This window comes from Colossoma macropomum, unplaced genomic scaffold, assembly GCF_904425465.1.
Source record: "Colossoma macropomum unplaced genomic scaffold, Colossoma_macropomum, whole genome shotgun sequence".
Taxonomy (NCBI): domain Eukaryota; kingdom Metazoa; phylum Chordata; class Actinopteri; order Characiformes; family Serrasalmidae; genus Colossoma; species Colossoma macropomum.
The window spans coordinates 42,292,762-42,316,102 of record NW_023494803.1 but is presented as its reverse complement, the minus strand read 5'-3'; the positions used below and the strand labels follow the sequence as shown (position 1 = coordinate 42,316,102).

Sequence of the window (23,341 nt, the reverse complement as noted above, 5' to 3'; positions counted from 1 at the left end):
ATTTATTTTAATGGATTGACTAATTGATTGATCGTTATCCTACACTCAGTAACAAATGCAAATACATGGATATCCAACCTCATTAGTATTTGTTTTTCTGAATATAAAATCTGAATAAGCAGTAGTTTGGAATAAAGACTAAATGATCTGTGTAATTAGTTTGAACACTGATCAAAGCGTAGAGCGATTAGTTTTATTTTTTGCAGATTGGGATTTGCTCCACATTAGAAGGCAAACGGGAGACTAAAGTCTAGAATGAAAGGATAATCGCCTGGTTGTGAATTTCAAACGTCTCCAGCGTTTGTCACCGTGACACCATCTCCTGGATTAAGACTCGTGACAGCGTTACAGACCGAAGCGACAGACGCTCTGACATGTCATACGAAATTATATCAAGTAACCAACTGCGAGAGATAACTGTGAAAGCAGCGTTTCCTCTGAGGAGCGGGTGGGGAACGTGGAGGGAACTGTGGGTGAATTTCACACAGCGACTCTCAGGGGAGGCCACGGCTAATCAACGCTGAGAACTCACACCTAGTAGTCCCAAAAGGGGGTGGGGTGGGGGGGCAGTTACAGCAGTGCACAAAAACTACTACGGGGGGGCAGAAATTTCTTTATTAATTTCTGTGTATTTTTAGCGTACCATTCACAGCTAGCGTGAAACACCTTCCGTTTCAAGCCTTTCCCCTTTACCTTCAGCCCAATGTGCTCTAATGGAGGATTAGAGAGGAGGAGGAACATCACACCATTTCTCTCTTAGGAGAAAGAAATGAGAGGAGAAAAGGGGGGAAAAGGAGGAGGTGATGGACAGAGCATGCAGAACAGGGAGAGAGAGAGAATTTACAGGGATATAGAGGGATATATACAGAGAGAGAGAAGGGATTGGAGAAAAAAATGGAGAGATAAAGAGAGAACAGATGAGAGAGAAAGAAGGAAGAGAAAGGTAGAGAGAGATGAGAGAAAAAAAGGGAAGAGACAGAGAGTTGGAGAATTTGAATAGAGAGAGGAAAAAAGAGGGGAGACAGAAGGAAGAGATGAAGAGAGAAAACAAGGGAGAGAGAGACAGAGGGAAAGACATACGGGGAAAGAAAGACAGAGAAACGAGAGAGATAGAGGGAAGAGATGAGAGAAAGAGAGAGAGGGGAGAGTTGGATAAAGAGGGAGAGAGAGAGAGGGGCAAGAAGACAGAAGGAAGAGATGAGAGAAAACAAGAGAGAGAGACAGAAGGCGTTGGAGAAAGGGAGGAAAAGAGAAAACAGATGACAGAGAGAGAAAGCGAGAGAGAGAGAGAGAGAGAGAGAGAGAGAGAGAGAGAGAGAGAGAGGACGGGTTGGAGAAATGGAGAGATAGAGAGAGAGAGAGGACGGGTTGGAGAAATGGAGAGATAGAGAGAACAGACAAACAGAGTGAGAGAGAGGAAAAAAAGAAGGGGGATGAAGAGATAGAGAGTTGGAGAATTTGGATAGAGAGGAAAAAAGAGGGGTACAAGGAGAAGACAGAAGGAAGAGATGAAGACAGAAAACAAGAGAGAGAGAGAGAGACAGAAGAGAGAAAAAGAGACAACAGATGAGAGAGAGAAAGAGAGAGAGAGAGTGGGAAAGAACGAGAAAGGGAGAGAAGCAGGGTTGGAGAAATGGAGAAAAAGAACAGATGAGAGAGAGAGAAAGAAAGAAGGAGGATGGAGAAATGGAGAGATAAAGAGAGAACACAGAGAAATAGAGAGAGAGAGGAGGGTTGGTAGAAATGGAGAGGTAGAGAACATGAGAGAGAAAAACAGACAGGGAGAGAAAGACAGAAAGAGACAGAAAGAAAGGATGGTGAGAAAATGAGGGAGAGAGGGAAGACAGAGGGAAGACATAGAGAAAGAGGGGAGTGAGAATAAGGAGTCAGAGGAACAGAAAGAAAGAGGGGAGAGAAAAAGAGAAAAAGAAAGACAGGAAAAGAAGGATGGAGGGATGACAGGTGAGGGTGGGGGTGAAGAGGAGGAGAGAGGGATGGAGTGATGGAGAGGAGGAGGAAGGAGTGCAGTGATGGCAGGAGGAAGAAAAAAGCGAAGAAGAGATAAACGGTGTGAGCAGGCTGGGAGGAAAACAGCAGCAGGTGTAGAAACGCACAGACATGTACAGAACCGCGCAATATCTAGAACCTTCACTCCTTTACCTTCCACACAAAACAGCCTTTAAAACGGCTCTATATAGAACCATCAACACTCAAACAACTATTTGCATGCTTAAGTTCTTCTTTGCATGGTGAAATGGTTCTTCAGATTGATGGAGAATGTGTTGTAAATGGTTCCATATAGCACCAAAAAGGGTTCTGCTATTGCTCTGATGTCAGACTTGCCCCTCTTACACCCAAGCATGATTATATCACCTGTTCAAGATTTCACCATGTTCTTACACTCTTAAAAATGGTTCTTCAAGGGTTCTTTAGTGAAGACAATGCTTCTATACAGAACCATGAACTCTCAAAGAACCATCTGCATGCTTAAATGGTTCTCTGCATGGCGAAATGGTTCTTCAGATTGATGGAGAATGTGTTGTAGATGGTTCTATACAGCACCGAAAGGGATTACAAGCTTGACATCATAAAAATAGCAGAACCCTTTCTGGTGCTATATAGAAGGATATAATACAGTAATCTGCATTTCGCCATGAGAACAACCGTATTATCATGCGACTGGTTCTTTGAGTGTTTATGGTTCTAAACAGAACCACTGTCTTTCCTAAAGAACCTTTGAAGAACCATCTTTTTTTTAAAGTAGGTAGTCTTAAACTGCTCCTGTCCCAACCTGTTTGGACTGTGTTGCAGCATCAGTTTTTGAAGTTGATCAGATAAAATATGACGTATTTTGTGTAGTTTTGGTTTAAATACAGTCAAAGCAGATTTATATATTTATATTTCACTGCGTTCAGGTTCTATTTGCATGTTTTGACTCTTTGGCGCTGCAGTTTGTGCTCGAATGTGTTTGTACAGTGAAGTCCAAAAGTCTGAGAGCACATCAAAAAAAGTATTTTTTAATTTAAACTTGGAAATAAACAACAAAGTTTTAGAATCTTGAACAACTGAACACAATAAAAACTCTTCATTACAAGCAAATGAGAAATTGACCATGTTAAGGTCACATAAAGGTCAGATTGCTTTTAGTCTGATCTCCTCTAGTGAAGCTCATGTTCAGGCGACTCTCAGGCGGATTTGATCTGCAGATCAGAGACTTTTACACAAACCTGTGGAGTTCATACAGCTCGAGTGCACGCGGTCATTAAAGTGAAAGGGGGACACCACCAAATACTTAGAAATTCTGAAATGCACTCAGTTTGTTCTGCTGATAATCTCATTTGGAATGAAAACTCTGTATCGGCCTTTTTCACATTTCTGCATTGATTCTGCTGGAAGTGCTCGTTGTGGGCTCAAGTGTTCAAGCTTAAAGCAAAAACAGCCTCATCTCAGTCTCAGTGGTGTTTCAGCACTGCTGACTAACGTTAACATGCAGTTTGTGTCTTAAAGTTGCTGCTTCAGCCGCTTTCAGAGGAACAGTTTTCATTTCCTCCCTCAAAAGCTGTCAGTATCTGAGAGAGCGAGAGCTCAGCGGGGAGCTGTTCATTCACTGATGCTGATGGTTCCACCTTAAATGGTACCTGAGCCGCCAGAATGTAACTGCTGCAGCATTTAAGGTGGAATGGGAAAATCTGAACAAGAAGCTGACTTATTTTCACCTTTCTCTCTCTGTAGACGGTAGCTGACGTAACTGTGCTCTGATAGCTGTGAAGAAATTTTTCCACTCATCATTTATATCCTTTATTTAGTCTGGACTCAAACACTGTTTGGTTCTCCAACAGTTCTAGACTCATCCTCCAATTTCAGTCTTGGCAACTATGACAAAGATAAAGTGAGACACCTTCCTGTGGTGCTGAAGTGATACGAACACCTGTATTTCTGAGGTTAGTAACTGTCTGAAAGGCAACAGCAGGACTTGTTTTACCTGGCGTTTACACGCTTCCGTTTCTTGTGAAAAGGGCCTATTAAATTACAGAGGAATGCAAATGGAATCATTGTCACCAGTGCTCTCAGACTTTGGGACCAACAAAGCACATTTCTGGCTCCACACTTCCACTTTTAACTGAGCAGGATTTTGAGACAGACCCCAAACGTTTACTTAAGTACAGTTTGTTTCTTCAGGACTTCTCACATCTGACACAGTATCACACTAACTTTCATCTGTTTTAGAAAAGAAAGCTAAAACTACCCTGAAAGGTTTCAAATACAGACAGACAGACAGACAAACAGACAAACATGTAAGTTAAAGGTCAAAAATGAACACTCTGTGGATAAAATGATGGTAGTCCATGCGAAGGGTATTAATCACATACATGAATCACAACCAGAGGAAGAGAAGAGTGTGACAGTGAAAGGAGAGAGAGAGAGAGAGAGAGAGAGAGAGAGAGAGAGAGAGACGAGTGCCGGGCCGAGTTAGTGTTAGGACCTTTAATGTGCTGCACATGCAGATGAGCTGAATGCACCAAACGTCACTGGACAGAGAACACGGAGAATCAGTGAGCGTGTAAGAGACGGAGGAGAAACTGCGGTCAGTGCCGAAAGGAAGAACAGAGGGAAGAAAAAAGAAGAGAAATGAAAGAGAGAGAACTCCAAACAAGCAAAACAAACCAGCCTCGGGGTCCAGGAGTCTCCATGGAGTCTTACCTTTAGATACACACAAGTGTAACATTATCATCTAAAGGGGGGGAAAAATAAACAAACAAACAAAAACAAACCAAGATAATAAAAATGGGAACGAAAATAAAAAGAAAGAAACAGAAAGAAACAGAAACAGAATCATGATCATTTGGGGTTAGGAAGTGACCGGAGCCCATAGAGGCCTGGTGTTACACACACTCACACACACACACACACACACACAAAAGCAGGACTGAGTGATGGAGAGAGTGTGTTGGACCTGAGAAACAGCTGAAACCAACTGTACGGCTGGGCGATGTCAGAAATCACGCTACACTTCCACACTATTCAATATTGATAATTAAAGGTTCTATAAGCGACATTTTAAACATTATTATAGCAGCAAACAGCTGTTTTCTATGTAAAGACATAGTGGAGAAACAGCGTCCTGAGCAGAGAATGAAGCCACGCCCCCTCTGTGTGTGTGCGTGCTGTAATCTGAGCCTCTCTGTTTTTGTATTTATAGCCGGTCCGGCCGCACGTGCATGTTAGTTCCGTCCTATGAAAACGTCGCCCTCCCCACGTTTTGTTTTGCCCTCCACAGACAGTGACCTTCCACACAGCATTGTGCGTGTAGTCTTAACTGGTGCACCTTTTAAGGTGGAACGGGACAATTCAAAGAAAGAAGCTGAGGTGCCCGAATGTAGTCTTAACTGCTGCACCTTTTAAGGTGGAACGGGAAAATTCAAAGAAAAAGCTGAGGTGCCCGAATGTAGTCTTAACTGCTGCACCTTTTAAGGTGGAACGGGAAAATTCAAACAAGAAGCTGAGGTGTCTGAATGTAGTCTTAACTGCTGCACCTTTTAAGGTGGAACGGGAAAATTCAAACAAGAAGCTGAGGTGCCTGAATGTAGTCTTAACTGCTGCACCTTTTAAGGTGGAACGGGAAAATTCGAACAAGAAGCTGAGGCGCCTGAATGTAGTCTTAACTGCTGTACCTTTTAAGGTGGAACGGGAAAATTCGAACAAGAAACTGAGGCGCCTGAATGTAGTCTTAACTGCTGCACCTTTTAAGGTGGAACGGGAAAATTCGAACAAGAAGCTGGCGAATAAGAAGCTGAGTTCAGCTTCATTGAGAGCTGAAATGCATGAAAAGGGATGAGGAGGTCGCTCCTGCTGGACAGCAGGGCAACATTAACTCATTTTTGCTGTTTTACAGAATCAACAGGTCAGTATTGTTTTGTCCTGTTTGTGAATGTTTGTGATAGCAGCTGGTTAGCTTCACAACAAACTGTAGCGACAGTTTGCTAACCCACAATCCTGCTAAGTAGTTACATTCCTTGCTGTGTCCCTGTTCACTCTAATGTCATGGTATGAAATGAAAACAGCTAACACTGAGAAACTGTAAACAGCTAACGCTAGCTAACTCTGCTGGCTGAAAATAGCCTCACTAAACCTGCTAACTGAAAACAGATAACTCTGCTAACTGCCTTGCCGGTTTGCGCTGTTGTGAGTGAATGGCTAGACTTCTCCCTCCTATCTACAGAGTAAAAGCCACACAGCGCCAACTAGTGTACTGAAGTAGCATTTTCTCACTGCATCAACACTTCTTAACTTTCTTTTTACCATTCAAAAAAGTGAGCTGCTCTTCTCACTGTGTAAACATTTCATGATAAATGGACCAATAAAAAAGGACCAAAAGACTTTGAATGAACTCTTGTTTCATTAATGTCCATAAAAATGAGGAACTTTTTTTTTGTTTCTACAAGTTTATGATTCTAGAGAGATATGTTTATGGCAGTGATGAACTATTCAAAGCTCAGGTCTTTGCTGATAATACAGGATTAAGGAACAGAACAACAAACACCAAAAAGCCCTAAACGCGCTATAAAAATTCAATATAAGTTTGGTTTCATTAATTATCATTATCATTTTATCACCCAGGCCTTGTGAAAAGCACCACCTAGACCATCTAAAGGGCTCAGGCCGTTTCTCAGGTCCAAAGCAAACGATTTTTCATCGATCGAACAATCAAAAAGTGCATTATGTACACAGACATGCATTCAGTCTCTGAATGAAAGGGTCACAGTGGAGACTGTGGCGGCCACTTTATCCACTTTCTGTTTGTAAATCACATCTCTGCTTTTGGAAAAGTGGGATACCGGAAAGCAAAGGGTTTAAGAACCAGACTGATCTGTCCTCGAGTTAGCTTTGGTCTGAATGGGGCGGATCTGACTGTGTTCAGATTAGCGGGGTCTGCGTCTGAGACGCTGCTGGGGGGGGTGACTCTGTGTGTGCACGCTGAGAGCCCAGGTGTGTGAAAGGAGGGAATACAGTTAAACACTCAACACTTATCAGCCTGCTCACAAACACAACGTCTACATTTACACTGATGACTTTAAAGTCAATTAGAGTTCAGCCAATTATCAGACGCACCCAGCTCCCCCCGCGTCTTAGCCCAGATGTAGCCCATCAGCCGAGACGTGTTTGGTGTCTGAACTTCTTTTGTTTTAGCTCTGGAGCTAAGAGGCTAATGTGGCTAACAAGTAATGGAAGCCTATACACACCAATTAGCATTTAGGATGCAATTAAGGCGTCAAGTTAGCACCTTGTAAAGTTTCAGCTTTACAAAACCTAATCTGGCCCTGACTGGCCAAAAGCTCAGCTCTGACTGATCGGAAATCTATCACTGATCGGTCAAAAATCAGCCCGGATTGGTCAGAGGACTGCCTGATTGGTTAGAGGGCTCTCCCTGATCGATAGTGATGCTGTTCCTGATCGATCATACGACTTTCCTTGATTGGTCAGAAGCTTGGCCCTGATTGGTCAGAATCTTGGCCCTGATTGGTCAGAAGCCTCTCCCTGATTGGTCAGAAGCCTCTCCCTGATTGATTGTAAAGCTGTCCCTAATTGATCATAAGGCTGATCCTGATTGGTCAGAAGGCTCTCCGTGATTGGTCAGAAGGCTGTGCCTGATTGGTCACAAGATTGGCCCTGACTGGTCAGAAGCTTTGCCCTGACTGGTTAGGAGGCTGTCCCTGATTGGCCATAAACTTGGTCCTGATGGATCAGAAGGCTCAGCCCAGATTGATCAGAGGGCTGAGCTGGATTGATCACAAAGTTGGCCCTAACTGGTCAGAAGGCCATCCTTGATTGGTCAAAAGTTTGGCACTGATTAATCAGAAACCTATCACTGAATGGTCACAAGATTGGCCCTGATTGGTCAGAAGCTTTGCCCTGACTGGTCAGAAGGCTATCCTTGACTGGGGAGAAACTCAGCCCAGATTGGTCAGAGGGCTGAGCTGGATTGATCATAAGGCTGGCCCTGACTGGTCAGAAGGCTATCCTTGATTGGTGAAAAGCTTGCCCTTGATTGATCGGAAGGCTGTTCCTGAGTGGTCAGAAGTCTGGCTAGCTACATTAGCCTTGTAGCTCCTAAAGAAGCAAACTTCAAACAGCAAAATGTCTTCGCTGATCAACTACATTGGGGAAACTGGCTACATTTGATTTCTGGCCAAACTATGGCTGTAATGAGGGACACGGTGTGGTGCTGTGGCTCTATGGGCTCTCGTGCTGAAGGTGATGATGAGATACGATGATTTCTGCTCCTTAAGCAGCTCAGCTCTGAGCTCAGAATGACCAGTGATGGAATACAGAGAAAGCAAAAAGCCTGGTGGATGCTGATTGGCTGAGAGCGGAGACGTGGATAGTGATTGGCTGAGAAGTGGACGGTGATTGGCTGAGAAATGAGAGGTGGATGTTGACGGGCTGAGATGTGTGTGTATGTGTGTACCTGTTTCAGACGGGAGGGGCTGAAAGGGTGCTGGACAGAACACACGGGCTGCGTAATCCTCAAACGTGCTGGACTCCAGGTGGTGCTGGACGATCGTCTCCAAATACCGAGCTCGCTCCTCATAGCTGAGCACATGGGTTAAAGGTCAAAACGCCAGAGTGTAGAAACACAACAACAACCAGTTGTTTAAGGGGAGACTGGTCACTTCCTATTTCTCCCATTATATATATATATATATATATATATAATATATATATATATATATATATATATATATATATATGACACAAGACTACTGATACTGAGTGCTGATTGGTTAGCATTACTGCTACTGAGTGCAGATTGGTTAGCATTACTGCTACTGAGAGCTGATTGGTTAGCATTACTGTTACTGAGTGCTGACTGGTTAGCATTACTGCTACTGAGAACTGACTGGTTAGCATTACTGCTACTGAGAGCTGACTGGTTAACATTACTGCTACTGAGTGCTGACTGGTTATCATTACTGCTACTGAGCACTGATTGGTTATCATTACTCTTACTGAGTGCTGATTGGTTGGTGGGTTGATCCTGTAACTGGAGCTCAAAAGCGCTTAAAATATAACAGCAGTGCTGAAATGTTCTACACTGTTCCATGTTGAAATAAACGAGTGGATTTATCTGTATAAAAAGCACAAAAGATTGTTAGGAACCCATTCACTTTGGACTTGCTCGGGAGCGCCCCCTAGCATCCGACAAACGACAGACATTAGTGAGCAGCTGTCCTCCTCACTAATAATTCTCTGAAATAACATCACAAATGTACATGCACACCCTCCACTGATATAGCCAGAGCTTCATTTTAGAAGGGGGGGGCGGCTGGTTACATATTAGGAGGGGCCAGCTAGCAAACATTCAAACCAACTTCATTATAGCTAATTTGTTGAAAAATTACCCACTTGTTACTGTAATCAGTGGGAAAACAACATTTTTAATATTAAACTCAAAACACGACTGCTTACCACGCAATTATCATTAGAGCATTTATCATTATCATTAGAGCTCGCTGTGTGTTCTGATTTAACTGACATCAAAAGGCATATTAAATAACATTGAGCCTTACATTTAGTTAATAAACTGTTACAATTTCCCTTCTGAAATCTGCGTCTGGAACAATATGTTGACATATGTGAATCAGTGAGATCCTTCTGGTGTGGGTTCATTCCTGTTTCCCCTCTTTCGAATATATATAAAAGTGCTATTAGGAAAATCTGAATAGTGGACAAAATTAACAATCTACTAATTTCACAAAATGAATTTATTGAACTCTTTTCAACTTACTGAACACTTTTTATCTCAATATTATTTATGCAATATTCTACTTTTTACTACACTACTTGTAACGTTTCTAGCACCAGTGCTACCTGTACAATTATAGAGCTACAAGAATATGATCACTGTAACCCACAAACAAGAAAAAAGAAACGACAAAAACACACAAATACAAACATCTTCACACACGCTGAGAGTCTGAAGTCTCCCAGTCTGAGAGAACAGAGAGGAACCATTAGTCTGTAAAAGATGAAGTGTATTACGGGGCTGTCAGTGTTTATGTACGGAGACGTTGAGTAAGAATAGGCCTCTTTCTGTCTGTGTTATTCAGTTAAGAGAAATGATGGTTCTGTGTAAATGGAGCAGATTGGATTAAGCTGCTGCGTATGGGTTTAAAAACGAGGGGATTCTGTTAATGGCCAGGATGTGATTATACTGGGTCTCAATGGCAGCATATGGGCTTTACTGCATTCATAACTCAGTCAGCAGCTCAGGGGTTTGGGAAACAGCGGACACTGTGTCACCAATTCAATCCAATTCAGTTTTATTTATATAGCACTTTTCACAACACGCACGGTCCCAAAGCAGCTTTCCAGGTGGATGCAGCCCTTTAATGAGTGTCGCCGAGGGAGACCTCGAGCCTAAGAGCATCAGGAAGAACCCCAGAGGAACCAAGGCTCAAAATTCAAAATTCAATAATTCATGCATCAATTTTAGAATGTTTTGACAGATTATAACGAATTCTAATAACATTCACTACAGTACGCCCTCATTTTTGGTGAAAAAAAAATTTAGACTGTTTTTCAATATCAACAGGATTTGGAGTGAGGGAATTTTATGGGATCTGAGGTGGGGAGTATGGGTGAGTTTTAGAGGATCTGGATTGTTGTGTATGGGGAATTTTTAGAGGATTTGGAGTAATAAGGATTTTTTTTTGGAGTGAGGGTGGATGGGAGAGCTATAGCGGATCTGGAGTCATTACAATGGGGAGTTTTAGAGGATCTGGAGTGATCAGAATGGGGAGTTTTAGAGAATCTGGAGTGATCAGAATGGGGAGTTTTAGAGGATCTGGATGATGAGAATGTGGAGTTCAGAGGATCTGGAGTGATGGGTATAAGGAGTTTTAGAGGATCTGGATGATGAGAATGGGGAGTTTTAGAGGATCTGGATGATGAGAATGTGGAGTTCAGAGGATCTGGAGTGATGGGTATAAGGAGTTTTAGAGGATCTGGATGATGAGAATGGGGAGTTTTAGAGGATCTGGATGATGAAAATGTGGAGTTCAGAGGATCTGGAGTGATGGGTATAAGGAGTTTTAGAGGATCTGGATGATGAGAATGGTGAGTTTTAGAGGATCTGGATGATGAGAATGTGGAGTTTAGAGGATATGGAATGGTGGGAATAAGGAGTTTTAGAGGATCTGGATTGATTAGAATGGGGACTTTTAGAGGATGTGGAGTGAAGAGGCAAGGGGAAATGTACAGGAAATGGAAAGGGAGGGCAGTTTCGGAGGATGTGGAGTAAGCAGGATTGGGAAGTGTTAGAGGATCTGCAGAGAGGAAGGTGGGGGATTTTTAGAGGATCTGGCTCCGCCGCAGACACGCAGAGCTACACGTGTTGTGTCTGACGGCGAGGAGACGTGCGAGTGTGTGTTCCACGGGGGGGTTACACACTCCCGCTGTTCCGTCGTTTGCCTTTTCCTGTCTCCAGCAGACCCTCTTCCTCAGGAGTGAGAGAGCCGGGTGGAGAGGGCGAGAGATCACACAGAGCAGCACACCTCGTGACGGCGACGCTGACAGCAGACTGAAGATCCAGACCTGCAGCTCAGACTGAATCACTGCTGTGGCTCGAATCGAGCACTTCTGTAGTGAACTAGTGACTTTCAGTGCATGTAGAGTTTTCACACTGGGTAATGAAACAGGAGGTGCGTTTCACCCAGTCTGAAGTAACAGTGAGTGCGTTTACATGCACTTGATAATCTGATAACTGCAGAAAATCAGATTTTGTCAGTAATCTGATCAATGCGTTTACATGTACTTGAGTAATCAGATAATGAGGAACCTCTGGCTCTACATGAGTCAGACAGTAATCAGATTTCTGCTTTACAACCAGCCAATAAACTCACAGAAGAAGACGAGACGTAAACGTAACATAAAACTCAAACTTCATACCGCAGCTTTTTTTAAACATCGCGCCGCTTTACCTGAGAATATGATCATACATCATCTGGAAGACGAAGAATATTTAAATCTTTATTTCGTGTTTGGTTTCAACAAAAGTGTTTTGCTGCGCCTCGCGGCGACGCTGCTGCTTATTGCCGGTACCGCCGTCTGATCTCGCACATGCTCAGACTGAGAAATCCGAAAGAAATCAGAGTAAGAGTTCACATGCACTGAGAAGTCTGATTACTGAGCTAAAATCCAGCCTCTTTACCAGATTTCTTAATCAGATTTCTAGATCGGAGTGTGCTGTTTACATGACCATTTGAATAATCGGATAACTGCAGAAATCTGATTATGGTCGGATTATTGAGGGCATGTGAATGCACTCAGTGTGACCTTTCACATACAAAATAAATAAAATGTGAATTTCATACAGTGCTATGAATGTAGCTGTTTTGCATTTTAAACTGGAAACTTTATGAAATGAGAGGTATTAAAATAAAAAAATACAAACTCCAAACTCTACAGAACTCCTAAAAACAGGCACAACATCCCTCTCTCTGTCTATCTCTCTCCTCCTTCTCCCTCTACCTCTCCTCCCCTCAGCTCATCTCTCCTCGACCACCCTGGTATATTCAGCCTGTAGAACAGAGTCAGCAGATTCAGACGTGTTCTCTGTTTCTTCATACGACACAAAATGACGAAAATATTAAGATAAATGCAACGCCAGCCCAACCATTTACACACTTTTATCCTATTTTTCACTTGGTCTATAAACATCAAACAAAAACTAGCAGAGCACTTCAAGCCAGCACTTTCGACAGAAGTTGACGTAAAAGCTCAACATGTCTGTTTTTATGCTGTGGTGCCACGTGTTTGATCACACCAGCATGAACGGCGAATTACGAGGGTTAATAGCGAGTCTGTGCTGCAGTAACAGCCTCTACTCTTCTGGGAAGGCTTTACACTGGAGGTTGAACATTGCTGTGAGGATCTGATTGAGCATTAGTGAGGTCAGGTACTGATGTTGGATGGTCAGCTCTGGATCCCAGTTTATTTGGACAGCTCCCTGTAGATCATACACAGATTTAACCTTACTTACAGATGTGACCAATCAGGTGATTCTCAGCAGTGTAAGGGTTAGGTTTAGGACCAGGGTTAAGGCTAGGTTTTGGGATTGAGATTAAGGTTAGGATTCGGAGTAGATTTAGTAAAGTTAAACTGAATTTAATAGACATTTGAATATAAGTTAAATTTGCACTATGTAAGATATAGGGATTTGGAGCCCTCTCTGGTGGAAATGTGCAATTGCACTCAAAGTGCGAACATTCTGTAGCATGGGTTGTAATTCGGCCTCCTTCCCCGAGCGGATGAATGTGATGATTGAAAGAGAACTCAGTCTAAACTTGGCGAAGGAGCATCTTCTGAGGATGTGAGTGAATTATCTACTACTGTCATCACATCTTCATCAGTATGACGCTGATTTTGAGATCTTTTGAGGCCGAAACATCGAGCCGGATCTTCTTTTTGAGTCTGTGTGTGTGACGTTAATACGTAAAGACCACAGCCTAAAGCTGGGGGGCTTTATACCCCTCTAGCCCACGCTTGACATCGGACATGGAGACATTAGACTAATGCGCAGCTGCTCCAGAGCAGAGGTCTGCACAGGACTGCTTTCCAGTCCTACTCCCGCCCGCAGTCGAAATGTTTTGTCCCGCTCCCACCCGTGCAGTTCCATCAGGACAAAGTGACATCCAATATTTGACACAGTCTGTTCACAAATACATTATTCACGTCTTTGTAGGCCGCGCACTTCGAAGGATGCAGCCCCTGAATTGGGACACAGCTTATATGCTTACGGGCGCATTTTAAAGTAGCTGAACTCACTTTCAGACCTGCAGTGTAATAGTAGCTATGAAAAAGTGCACCTGTGGGTCGGAGCTTGGACGGGTCAATTAAATCAGCTTCTCTTAGTCGGTCTTGATGATGAAGTTCGGCGACCTAACTGACCCCCCGATTCGTCCTGACTCCTCAGCCGGAGAATCGAGAGAGAGCGTGCGCGAGAGAAAACGTGAGCGAGAGAGGTAGAGACAGTGGTAGAGAGGGACGCAGCGCACCGCTGTGTTCTTTAATGGCCGTCTTTCGGCCCCGAGATGAGTCTGTAATGCCCCCCTGCACTCTGCCCTCCGTCACCAAGACAACAAATCCTCTCCTCTGTTGACTCCTGATGCTCTTTGTGTGCCATAAAGAGAAAGGTGAAGGGAAAAACACGTGTTTTTTTTTTTTTTTGCATCACACACTCACCCAAATAACCCCAGCTGAGCTTATACTGTAATTGAAATTTTTGATGGGTCGTGTATTATGACGGCTTGTTAAAAGAAGAAAGTCCTTTTAAGAGAGCGCGTGGCAGGTTTTGCGCCAGAGCTCCGCAAAAAAAGAGAGAGAAGAGCGAGGGATGAAAAGCAGCCCCCTTTTGTGCATTACCAGAAACTCATTTTCCCTCCGGATGAAAGGCAGAAGGAGGGGAGGGAGAGAGAGAGAGAGAGAGAGAGAGAAAAAAAAAGAAACGCTCCTGGCCTCTTCCCCCCCTCCTACCGAGTTTTTCATTGTCGCGGCGCTCGGCTCCCGGGTTCGGGGAGGAAAGAGAGAAATTGCCGCTGAAGAGACAGCAAAAGCGAGCTTGTTAGCACATTAGGAGCGAGAAAGGAGCGTGGAGCGCTGCTGAGGACCGAACCCTCAAACCACCAGCCTGTTAATTCACCAACACCAGCTCGCTGCTGCGGATCACACGCTCCCAAACCCATCACCACCGCTCCCTCCATCCCTCTCTACTTCTCCTCTCGGACTCTCTCTCTCTGCTCCTGGCACCTCTCTCTCTCTCTCTCTCTCTGTCTCTCACAGTCCCTTCTCTCTTTCTATCGGCCTCTTTTTCTTTCTCTTCCTTTCTTTCTTTCCAGTGGTCCCTTCGAGGGTTAGGAGAGAGAGACAGAGAGAGAAACAGAGAAAAAAACAGACAGAGACAAAGAGATAAGAGAAAAAAGAGAGATAAGTGAAGGATAGAGACAGAGAGAAAGAGAGGAGTGTCCATACAGCCCATATATGGAAATTAAGCTGCCAATTTGAGCTGATTTTTTTTGTGATGTCACAGAAACCAGTATATTTATAGACACCTGTCTGTTCAATCCACAGCATCTTAGCTCCGCCTCATTTCTATTGGTCCATCCATCATGGAATGTTCACACAATATAAAGTTTTCAAATGACATATAAATGTAAAAATCGAAAAACAGTCACTTATTTTCACATAGAAAATGAAGAAAACGTACCGTGAGCAGAGGTGCCCAAACTTTTGATTATGACTGTACATTAGTCTTCTGCCCAGTCCCATTTCTTATTTTTACCCCTATCCCTTGTTTTTGAGTGTTACCCCTTGGAACTGAGTTACAGGGTAGTGGTTGAGATCTTCCCTCTGAAATGGGACCCTCAAATAAAAAGAGCATCACTTCATTAACAGCTACCAGCGCTGCTCTGTAGGAGACCCTGCCAGTCTGCAGTGACAGCAGAGGAGGGTAAAGTTCAGCTCCTCACTGCTGGGCTTTAGTTACATTTAGGGCATCATATGCCTTCAAAGAGGGGGGCAATTATTTATGATCATCCACCCCTAATTCTTCAGTGATATGAAGCTGAAGTCAGATATTCACCAGCTTCTTGTTAGAATTTTCCCGTTCCACCTTAAACGGAGCAGCAGTTCTGACTCCTGAGGAGCCAGAATGTAACTGCTGTACCTGAAACACTGATCCGAAACCGAACACAGCCGAGAATTTTCTTTCCTTTTTTTAAGCTTCACACACTTAAAAAAGTTCTTCAAGGGTTCTTTAGTAAAGGCAGTGGTTCTGTTTAGAACCACAAGTTCATGCTTAAATGATTCTTTGCATTGTGAAATTGTTCTTCAGATTGCTGGAGAATGTGTTACATATGGTCCTGTATAGAACCTTTTAGAAAATGGTTCCATGTAGCACCAAAGAGGGTTCTGCTATAGTATACAAGCTAGACATGGTAACAACTGAAGAACCCTTTTGGTGCTTATAGATCCCTTTTCAAAAAGATTTTATTTAGAACTAAATATGTGCTTAAATGGTTCTTCAGATTGATGGAGAATGTGTTGTATATGCTTCTATGTAGAACTTTTTTGAAACTGGTTTAGGGTTCTACTGTTCCTATGTCAAGCTTGTAACAATAGAAGAACCCTTACTGGTGCTTATAGAAGAATTTTCAATAAGGTTCTGTATAGAAGTGTTTACAACACATTCTCAATCAGTCTGGAGAACCATTTCACCATGCAAAGAACCGTTTAAGCATTTAAATAGAATGATTGCTCTTACTAAAGAACCCTTAAAGAACCCTCTGTTTTAAGTGTGTGATGCTGGGCCATAAAAATGACCATAACACACTGAAACAACATTAAACTAAGATAAAACAGTGATTATCGTAATTTTTTAACAGCGAAAATTCTCACATTTGTGTGTTTCTTTGGTCTCTTGTTCTCCGTCTCGCCGGTTCTTCTTTTTTTCTCATATCTCTCTGTTTGGAGTCTCTGAAAATCCTCCGTTTGGAGGGTCATGTAGCCCCAACACTTCACCCCACCCCTCTATCTCAACAAGAATCAGGACACCCTACACCTAGACGAGAACACACAGAACGGAGGGGTAGGGCTGAGTGGTAGGGGCGAGGGGTGAAATGGGACGGGGCCTTAGTCTGTAATTAGTCAGTTTAAATCTAAAGGATTAAGAGAATTATTTTTTTTGGTACATAAAAGCACATAAACGTGTTCTGTGGACTTCAGGAGGAAAAAGGAAACAGAGGAAAAATGCAGGACGTGTTTATAAATAGGACGACAGTGTAAACGAGCTGAAACAGGGGAGCAGTGAGAGCCTCAGCGAGGAGACAGAGGGAGAAACGTGTTACAGCACGAGGCCAAACAGGCGCAGGCCTGATATTCCCCGTCTACAACACCACACACAGGAGAGAACCAGGCTGAGAAACACACACACACACACACACACACACACACACACACACACACTGAGCAAACACCCCACTTTAACCAGAGATGCACAAAGATACCAGAATCAAATCAGATTCAGCCAATAATCGCTTACAAAACGATCAGCATCAGCTCAGATTTGATATTTCCAGCTGATTTGCAATGGTCTATTTGGTTCTTCAACGGTGGAACGTTCTTAAAGACATAATCAAACACTATTAATGCATCAAAAATCAATCTGAAGAACCATTTCACAATGCAAAGAATCATTTAAGCATGAACTTGTGGTTTTACTAAAGAACCCTCGAAGAACTTTAAGTGTGTGAAGCTTAAAAAAAGGAAAGAAAATTCTCAGCTGTATTCGGTTTCAGGTCAGCGCTTCAGGCCCAATTAAAGCTCCACACAGAACCGCAGGTTCCCTTCAGAACCACAGAACTTCAGGATTCACAATACCCGCCTGATTTTTGCTCCATCCGGGTGAAGAACACATGCATTATTGGATATATTTTTAGGGTGTATTGAGTGAACTGTTCCTTTGATTTCACACACACACACACACACACACACACACACAGAGGTCCCAGTGCTAAAGCTCTGTATGACAATACTGGCAGCTCTAAAAAGAAAATGAGTGAAGGATGTGTTTCACCCCAGAGACCCTCCGTCCTGCTGCTGTATCCCCCCAATCAGCGCCATACACACTCCCTCACACACACCGCAGCGCAGCCACAGGTGCTCCTGCCAACCACTGTTAGCACAGACAGACACACACACACACACACACACACACACACACACACACACACACACATACACACACACACACACACACACACTCTCTCTCACTCTCTCTTTCTGGTTATTACAGCCTCATCTGTGTTAATGATGTTGATATTCCAATTTATTTCATATACAAACCCAAAAAGCAAAATATTTTGAAAAGCAAATAAAAACAGAAACACAATCTACTCTGACCTGTAACTGACAAGACAGGATACGCACTGCATCACCTTAACACCTCCACACGCTTTGAGGTCACTGTAACTTCAACCTAGCAAATCTATACCTGCACATACAGATTGACATCTTGTACAGCTTCTATATATATATATATATATATATATATATATATATATATATATACACACACACAACTAAACATATCACAGCTTTTATTTCCTATCAATTACTGTACAAAAACTGTATACAGAAATGGTGCAATACTGTGTATATATTTAGAGTGTAATGTGTGTGTGTGTGTGTGTGTGTGTGTATATATATATATATATACACACACATACACACACACATACACACATGTATATATGTATCACTGCTAAAATCAGTGACTTTTGTCTTTCAGTTTTACGACATTTTTAAAATGCCTGTTCTTCTTTACGTTTTGTGTAACTTTCATGATGAATGGATCAAAAGAAACGACCCAAAATGACTTGGAAAAAATCCTGGTTCCACTGACTTACATTAAAAGTAAAGTATGTTTTTCCTTCTCCTGTTAAGTCACCACTTTGGAGATACGAGGTTTTGTCTTTTTCAAGTTGACTTCTGTTGTTGGACCAAATTACACTTAAATATTTGGGCTCATTTTTAATTCTCTCCTGCTTCTTTTTCTTCTTCTTTTGTTTAATGGGCGACGATATCCTGCCTCAACTTCCTGTAACTGGTCCAAAAGCCTGAACAATCCAAAAAACGAACCAAACCATGGCTCAGTTTGAGACCACCTCTTTTGGTCAGACCAAATGTTGGTCCTTCGGTCTGAGGCACCTTTCACACCTGCTGTTTTGGTTCGGACCAAACCGAAAAGTCAGATTCTTAGATGCTAACTGGTGGGTGTAAGGTTCCATTACTTGTTAGCTACATTAGCCTCGTAGCTCCAGTGTAAAGCTAAAGAAATAAACCTAATAAAGATCAAATTTGGGTGTAAATTTCAGAATTTTCTTTGACCATTTTAACCTTTAAGAAATCCAGCTGTAGTTCTTATCTCAGCGAAACAGATTCGAGTGATGGAGGAAATAAAGACTGAGTCCAAACGCTCAGAGATTACACCTGCACCTCAGCCACACACAGATACCCGGAGAAAGAGCAAGCAAAGGGGGGGAGAGAGAAAAACATCACATAAATAATCCAATTTGAGGAGTTTTACAGAGTGTAATTACAGAAATCTGTGTGTGCCCCGAAGTGCAGGCTAATCAGTTTATTTCTCCATCTGATGCTGAGCGATATCGAGGCCCTAACAGTGATTTTATTAGGAGCTGCCATAGCCCTGTCATTACAGCCAATACGCACACACACGGGGGAGATGAGGGCTGAGATAGCGCAGGCTAATGCACTGTCGCCTGGGGCTCGTACACGCACACTGATCCGGGCTGTGGGCTCCAGCATCGCTGCCTCTCCTATTAATCTCCACTCAAACCAAATTGGACGCCTGCAAAACGGAGCTGTGAAAGTGCCTGGCCCCATTTATCCGCGCCGCCGCCACAAACGCAGCGTTTATTTAACATTCTGCGGCGCACGCGGCCGCTTCTAATGTTATCACGGCGAGGCACACGTGCACTCACACGTACGCACGCCGATTAATATAAATTGAAGTAAATCGGAGTTTGCTGCGCCCGCCAGCTGCCCACTGATGTGATTTGCATAGGCCGTAGAAAGGGTGGGGCTTCGTCCACCACGGCCGTGCAGGACATAAACAGAGAAAGGTTTGGTGTGAAATGGTTCAGATGTCTTTACAGTGGTGGTGATAGGAACCAGGGGTCGCCATGACTACAACACAAATATAGACATTTTATTTACTATCCAGAACCACCAGCGAACCTACACGAGTCTTCTGAGTTTATATGGAATGTTGATGATGGAAAATAGTGGAAAATCTGAAATAATACGTTTTCTTTGGGGACTATTTTGCCTCACAGCGCCCTGCATGTATCCCTCCACCATGAATGGAGTTTAAGTTCTCTAAACTATCATAAAACAGTGTCTCAGTCATCAGGCAGTGAATTCATAACCATTTCATGTAGGAACTTTCTGTGAGGGAGCTTTTAGAGGTGGACGTCTGGTTCCTATCACCACCACTGTGAACAGTTCTGACTCGGCAAGTTTCTCTAAAACGGAGCGTTTCACACCAAACCGCTCTGATTACATCTCAACCATTGAAATATGCAGAATTTCAGGTACTCGTTCAAAAATGCCACCAAATATCTGTTTGCAGAACATAAACAGAGAGATTCAGAGTGGTTTGGTGTGAAATGGTTCAGATGTCTTTACAGTGGTGGTGATAGGAACCAGGGGTCGCCATGACTACAACACAAATATAGACATTTTATTTACTATCCAGAACCACCAGTGAACCTACACGAGTCTTCTGAGTTTATATGGAATGTTGATGATGGAAAATAGTGCAAAATCTGAAATAATACGTTTTCTTTGGGGACTATTCTACCTGCATGGTAGAACCTCTCCACTATGATACACACTTTAAGCCAAAATCTTCATAAAAGTTTCATAAAACAGAGTCTTAGCCAGACGTTTGGTTCCTATCACCACCACTGTGAACAGTTCTGACTCTAAGTTTCTCTGGAACAGAGCGTTTCACACCAAACCACTCTGAACGACTCTGTTTACATCTCAACCACTTAATTATGCACTTTTAATGCACATTCATTTAACCAGAAGTAATTTCAGACCACATCTTCTGCTCCATTCCTTATGAAATGTTCCCACAAAGTAAAAAATTAAGTTTTCAAATAGTTTAAAGGAAAAAAAACAAGGTTTTGATATAAATGAAATAAAAAAATATGCTTCTTTAAATTCAGCTTGTTAATATTGTTACATTCAGCTGGTTACAGAATAACAAGGTTAACAGTAAAATCTTTTTAGTGCTTATCAATACAAACACGACTGCTGGCTCTAACAGCTTTACACACCTATTTTATTACATTAGACCTACATACGGACTCAGGAAAAACAGCTGCAGGAATGGATTAACCTTTTTAATTCTGTTCTAATCGGTTTAGGAGCGGTAAGTCAGGGTTGGAATGCAAGAACAAGGATGTTAAACTATTTGTTAAGCTCTGAACGAGTTCATTGGTTTGTATTCTGTTTCTGAGCTCTGTTTTCTCTCTGGAGTGGCTCGAGTGGGTTAGTGTTGCATCCGCAGTGATTGGAACTGAAGACGGTTTATCTGAACCACCTCATGCAGTTCACAGCGCATCCTAAACACCTAGTCTGAGCTGCACCCCCCTCCCCCTCGCACACACCCTGGGGAAAACACTGCTTTACCCATCCGTCCTGAGCCGGAGGGGGCCGCACGACAACAAACCACTCGTGCTCTCTCTCCAGCATGACCGGGACATGAAGGAACATCATTAGGAGTGACTGGGGGGGAGTCTGGGTTCGACACTAGCTAGGTTCCCCGCTCATGTGTTTTTATGCAAATTTGGACAAAAGAGGAGGATAAAAATGACAAATATCAAGCTAAAATTTGCATAAAAGTTTGTACGCTTGAAGACAGACAGATCTACAGAGCACTGTGCCAAAAATCACCCTTCATTTATTTTATTTCCAGTCAAAATGGCCACTAAAGTTATCAACTGAGATTAGATACAAGATAATCCACTTGCATAAGGAAGGAGGAAACCTCCTAACAACCACCTGGAAGAGCTGTTAGACCCCCAAACTGCCCCCATCAGATAAACAGCATGTAAAGCTTTCATCTCTGAGAGAGAGGAGAAAATCAAGCTGCTTCAGATCTGAAAACATCCACAGGTGTTTCTGTCCATCCTTCCACTGTGAGAAGACGACTCAGCGCTGTGGGTCTGAAAGGATGTGGAGCTGATCAAGAAACAGATCATGAAAGAACCACTTCTGAAGATCATCTACTTCCACAGGAAATGACCAGTCACCTGTCGCTCTGGCCTGTCAGTCTGAATCCTGGCTACACTGTGCAGCGCACACTGACAGAGTCGGGGTGCAATGTGAGCAAGCAAAGTTTATTTATAGCGCTTTTTATAACAGGTGTGTCACAAAGCAGCTTTACAGAAAAATCCAGGTCCGAGCCCCCATGAGCGTCGCCAGTGGAGACAGTGGCAAGGAAAAACTCCCTAAGAGCAAAAGGAAGAAACCTTCAGAGGAACCAAGACTCAGAAGGGGAACCCATCCTCCTCTGGTTGACACCGGATAGCAAACATTGTTAGTATAAAATATTAGAATACAAAACGGGGAAAAACAGGTGGAGCAATGAGAAATTAGATAGTTTGAGTTTATGCAGCAGCAGCAGCAGCAGCATCGGGAGGGTCAGTTCATGAGGGTGAGGTCTGCACAGCAATGTTTCCGAACTGAGACCAAACCACCATACAAACGCCCACGGTCTTGTGTCACGGTTCTAACGGCTTTGATTAATCAATTAACCAGAAACAGAAACTCTGTGTTCGGTGATTTGGAGCCCTCTCTGGTGGAAATGTGCTACTGCATACAGAACACTGAAAGAGAACTCAAAGAGAACTCAGTCTAAACGGGGTGAAGGAGCGTCTTTTGAGGATGTGAGTGAATCATCTACTATATTCATCACATCTTCATCAGTCTGATGTTGATTTTGAGATCATTTGAGGCTGAAATATCGAGTCGGACCTTCTTTTTGAGACGTGACGTGACTTTGTGTGTGACGTTAATACGTAAAGATGTACGATGTGCTGTGAAAAACTCGACCCGACACCTCTGATTAAATGTCATCAAGACAACTAATCAATAATTGTTTTATTATCAACGTTATCAATAACGTTACATATTATATATCGCAGCACTACATATTTACAATAGACGGTTTCTCTAGGATTCTTAATCAAATCCAATGATTCTATTTAGAACCATGATTTCTATATGTACTCTTTAAAAAGATGGTTCTTCAACCCTCTGCATGGTTAACAGGCTCTTTAGGTTGATGTAGAATGTGTTACATATGGTTCTTTATCCAACCAAAGGGGTTCTTCTACTGTTCCAAGCTTGACATCGTAATAACAGAAGCACCCTTTCTGGTTCTACACAGAAAAAAAAGTTCTAGATAGACCCACATACAGTACATTCTCCACCAACCTGAAGAACCAATTCACCATGCCAAGAACCCTTTAACCATGCAAAATGTTCTTTGATGGAGAATGTGTTGTATGTGGTTCTACACAGCACCCAAAAGGGTTCTGTTATTGTTACATTGCCAAGCTTGCAACCCTGATTGGTTCTATGTCCTTTTCAAAAAGAACTGCCTTTACTAAAGAACTTTTGAGGAACCATCTTTTATAAGTGTGTAGTTATTACAAAGTTATTAACACTCTGAGACAAAACCAACCAC

General features: G+C 42.8%; 1 protein-coding gene across 1 annotated transcript in view; it reads right to left on the bottom strand.

Moving 5' to 3' along the window:
• Nucleotides 1–23,341, bottom strand: part of ralgapa1 (Ral GTPase activating protein catalytic subunit alpha 1) — a 154,782-nt gene that overhangs the window by 4,904 nt on the left and 126,537 nt on the right. The window contains exon 41 of the mRNA XM_036593818.1: nt 8,468–8,592. Coding sequence (XP_036449711.1) covers nt 8,468–8,592 — 125 coding nt within the window. The remainder of the gene's footprint in view (nt 1–8,467; nt 8,593–23,341) is intronic.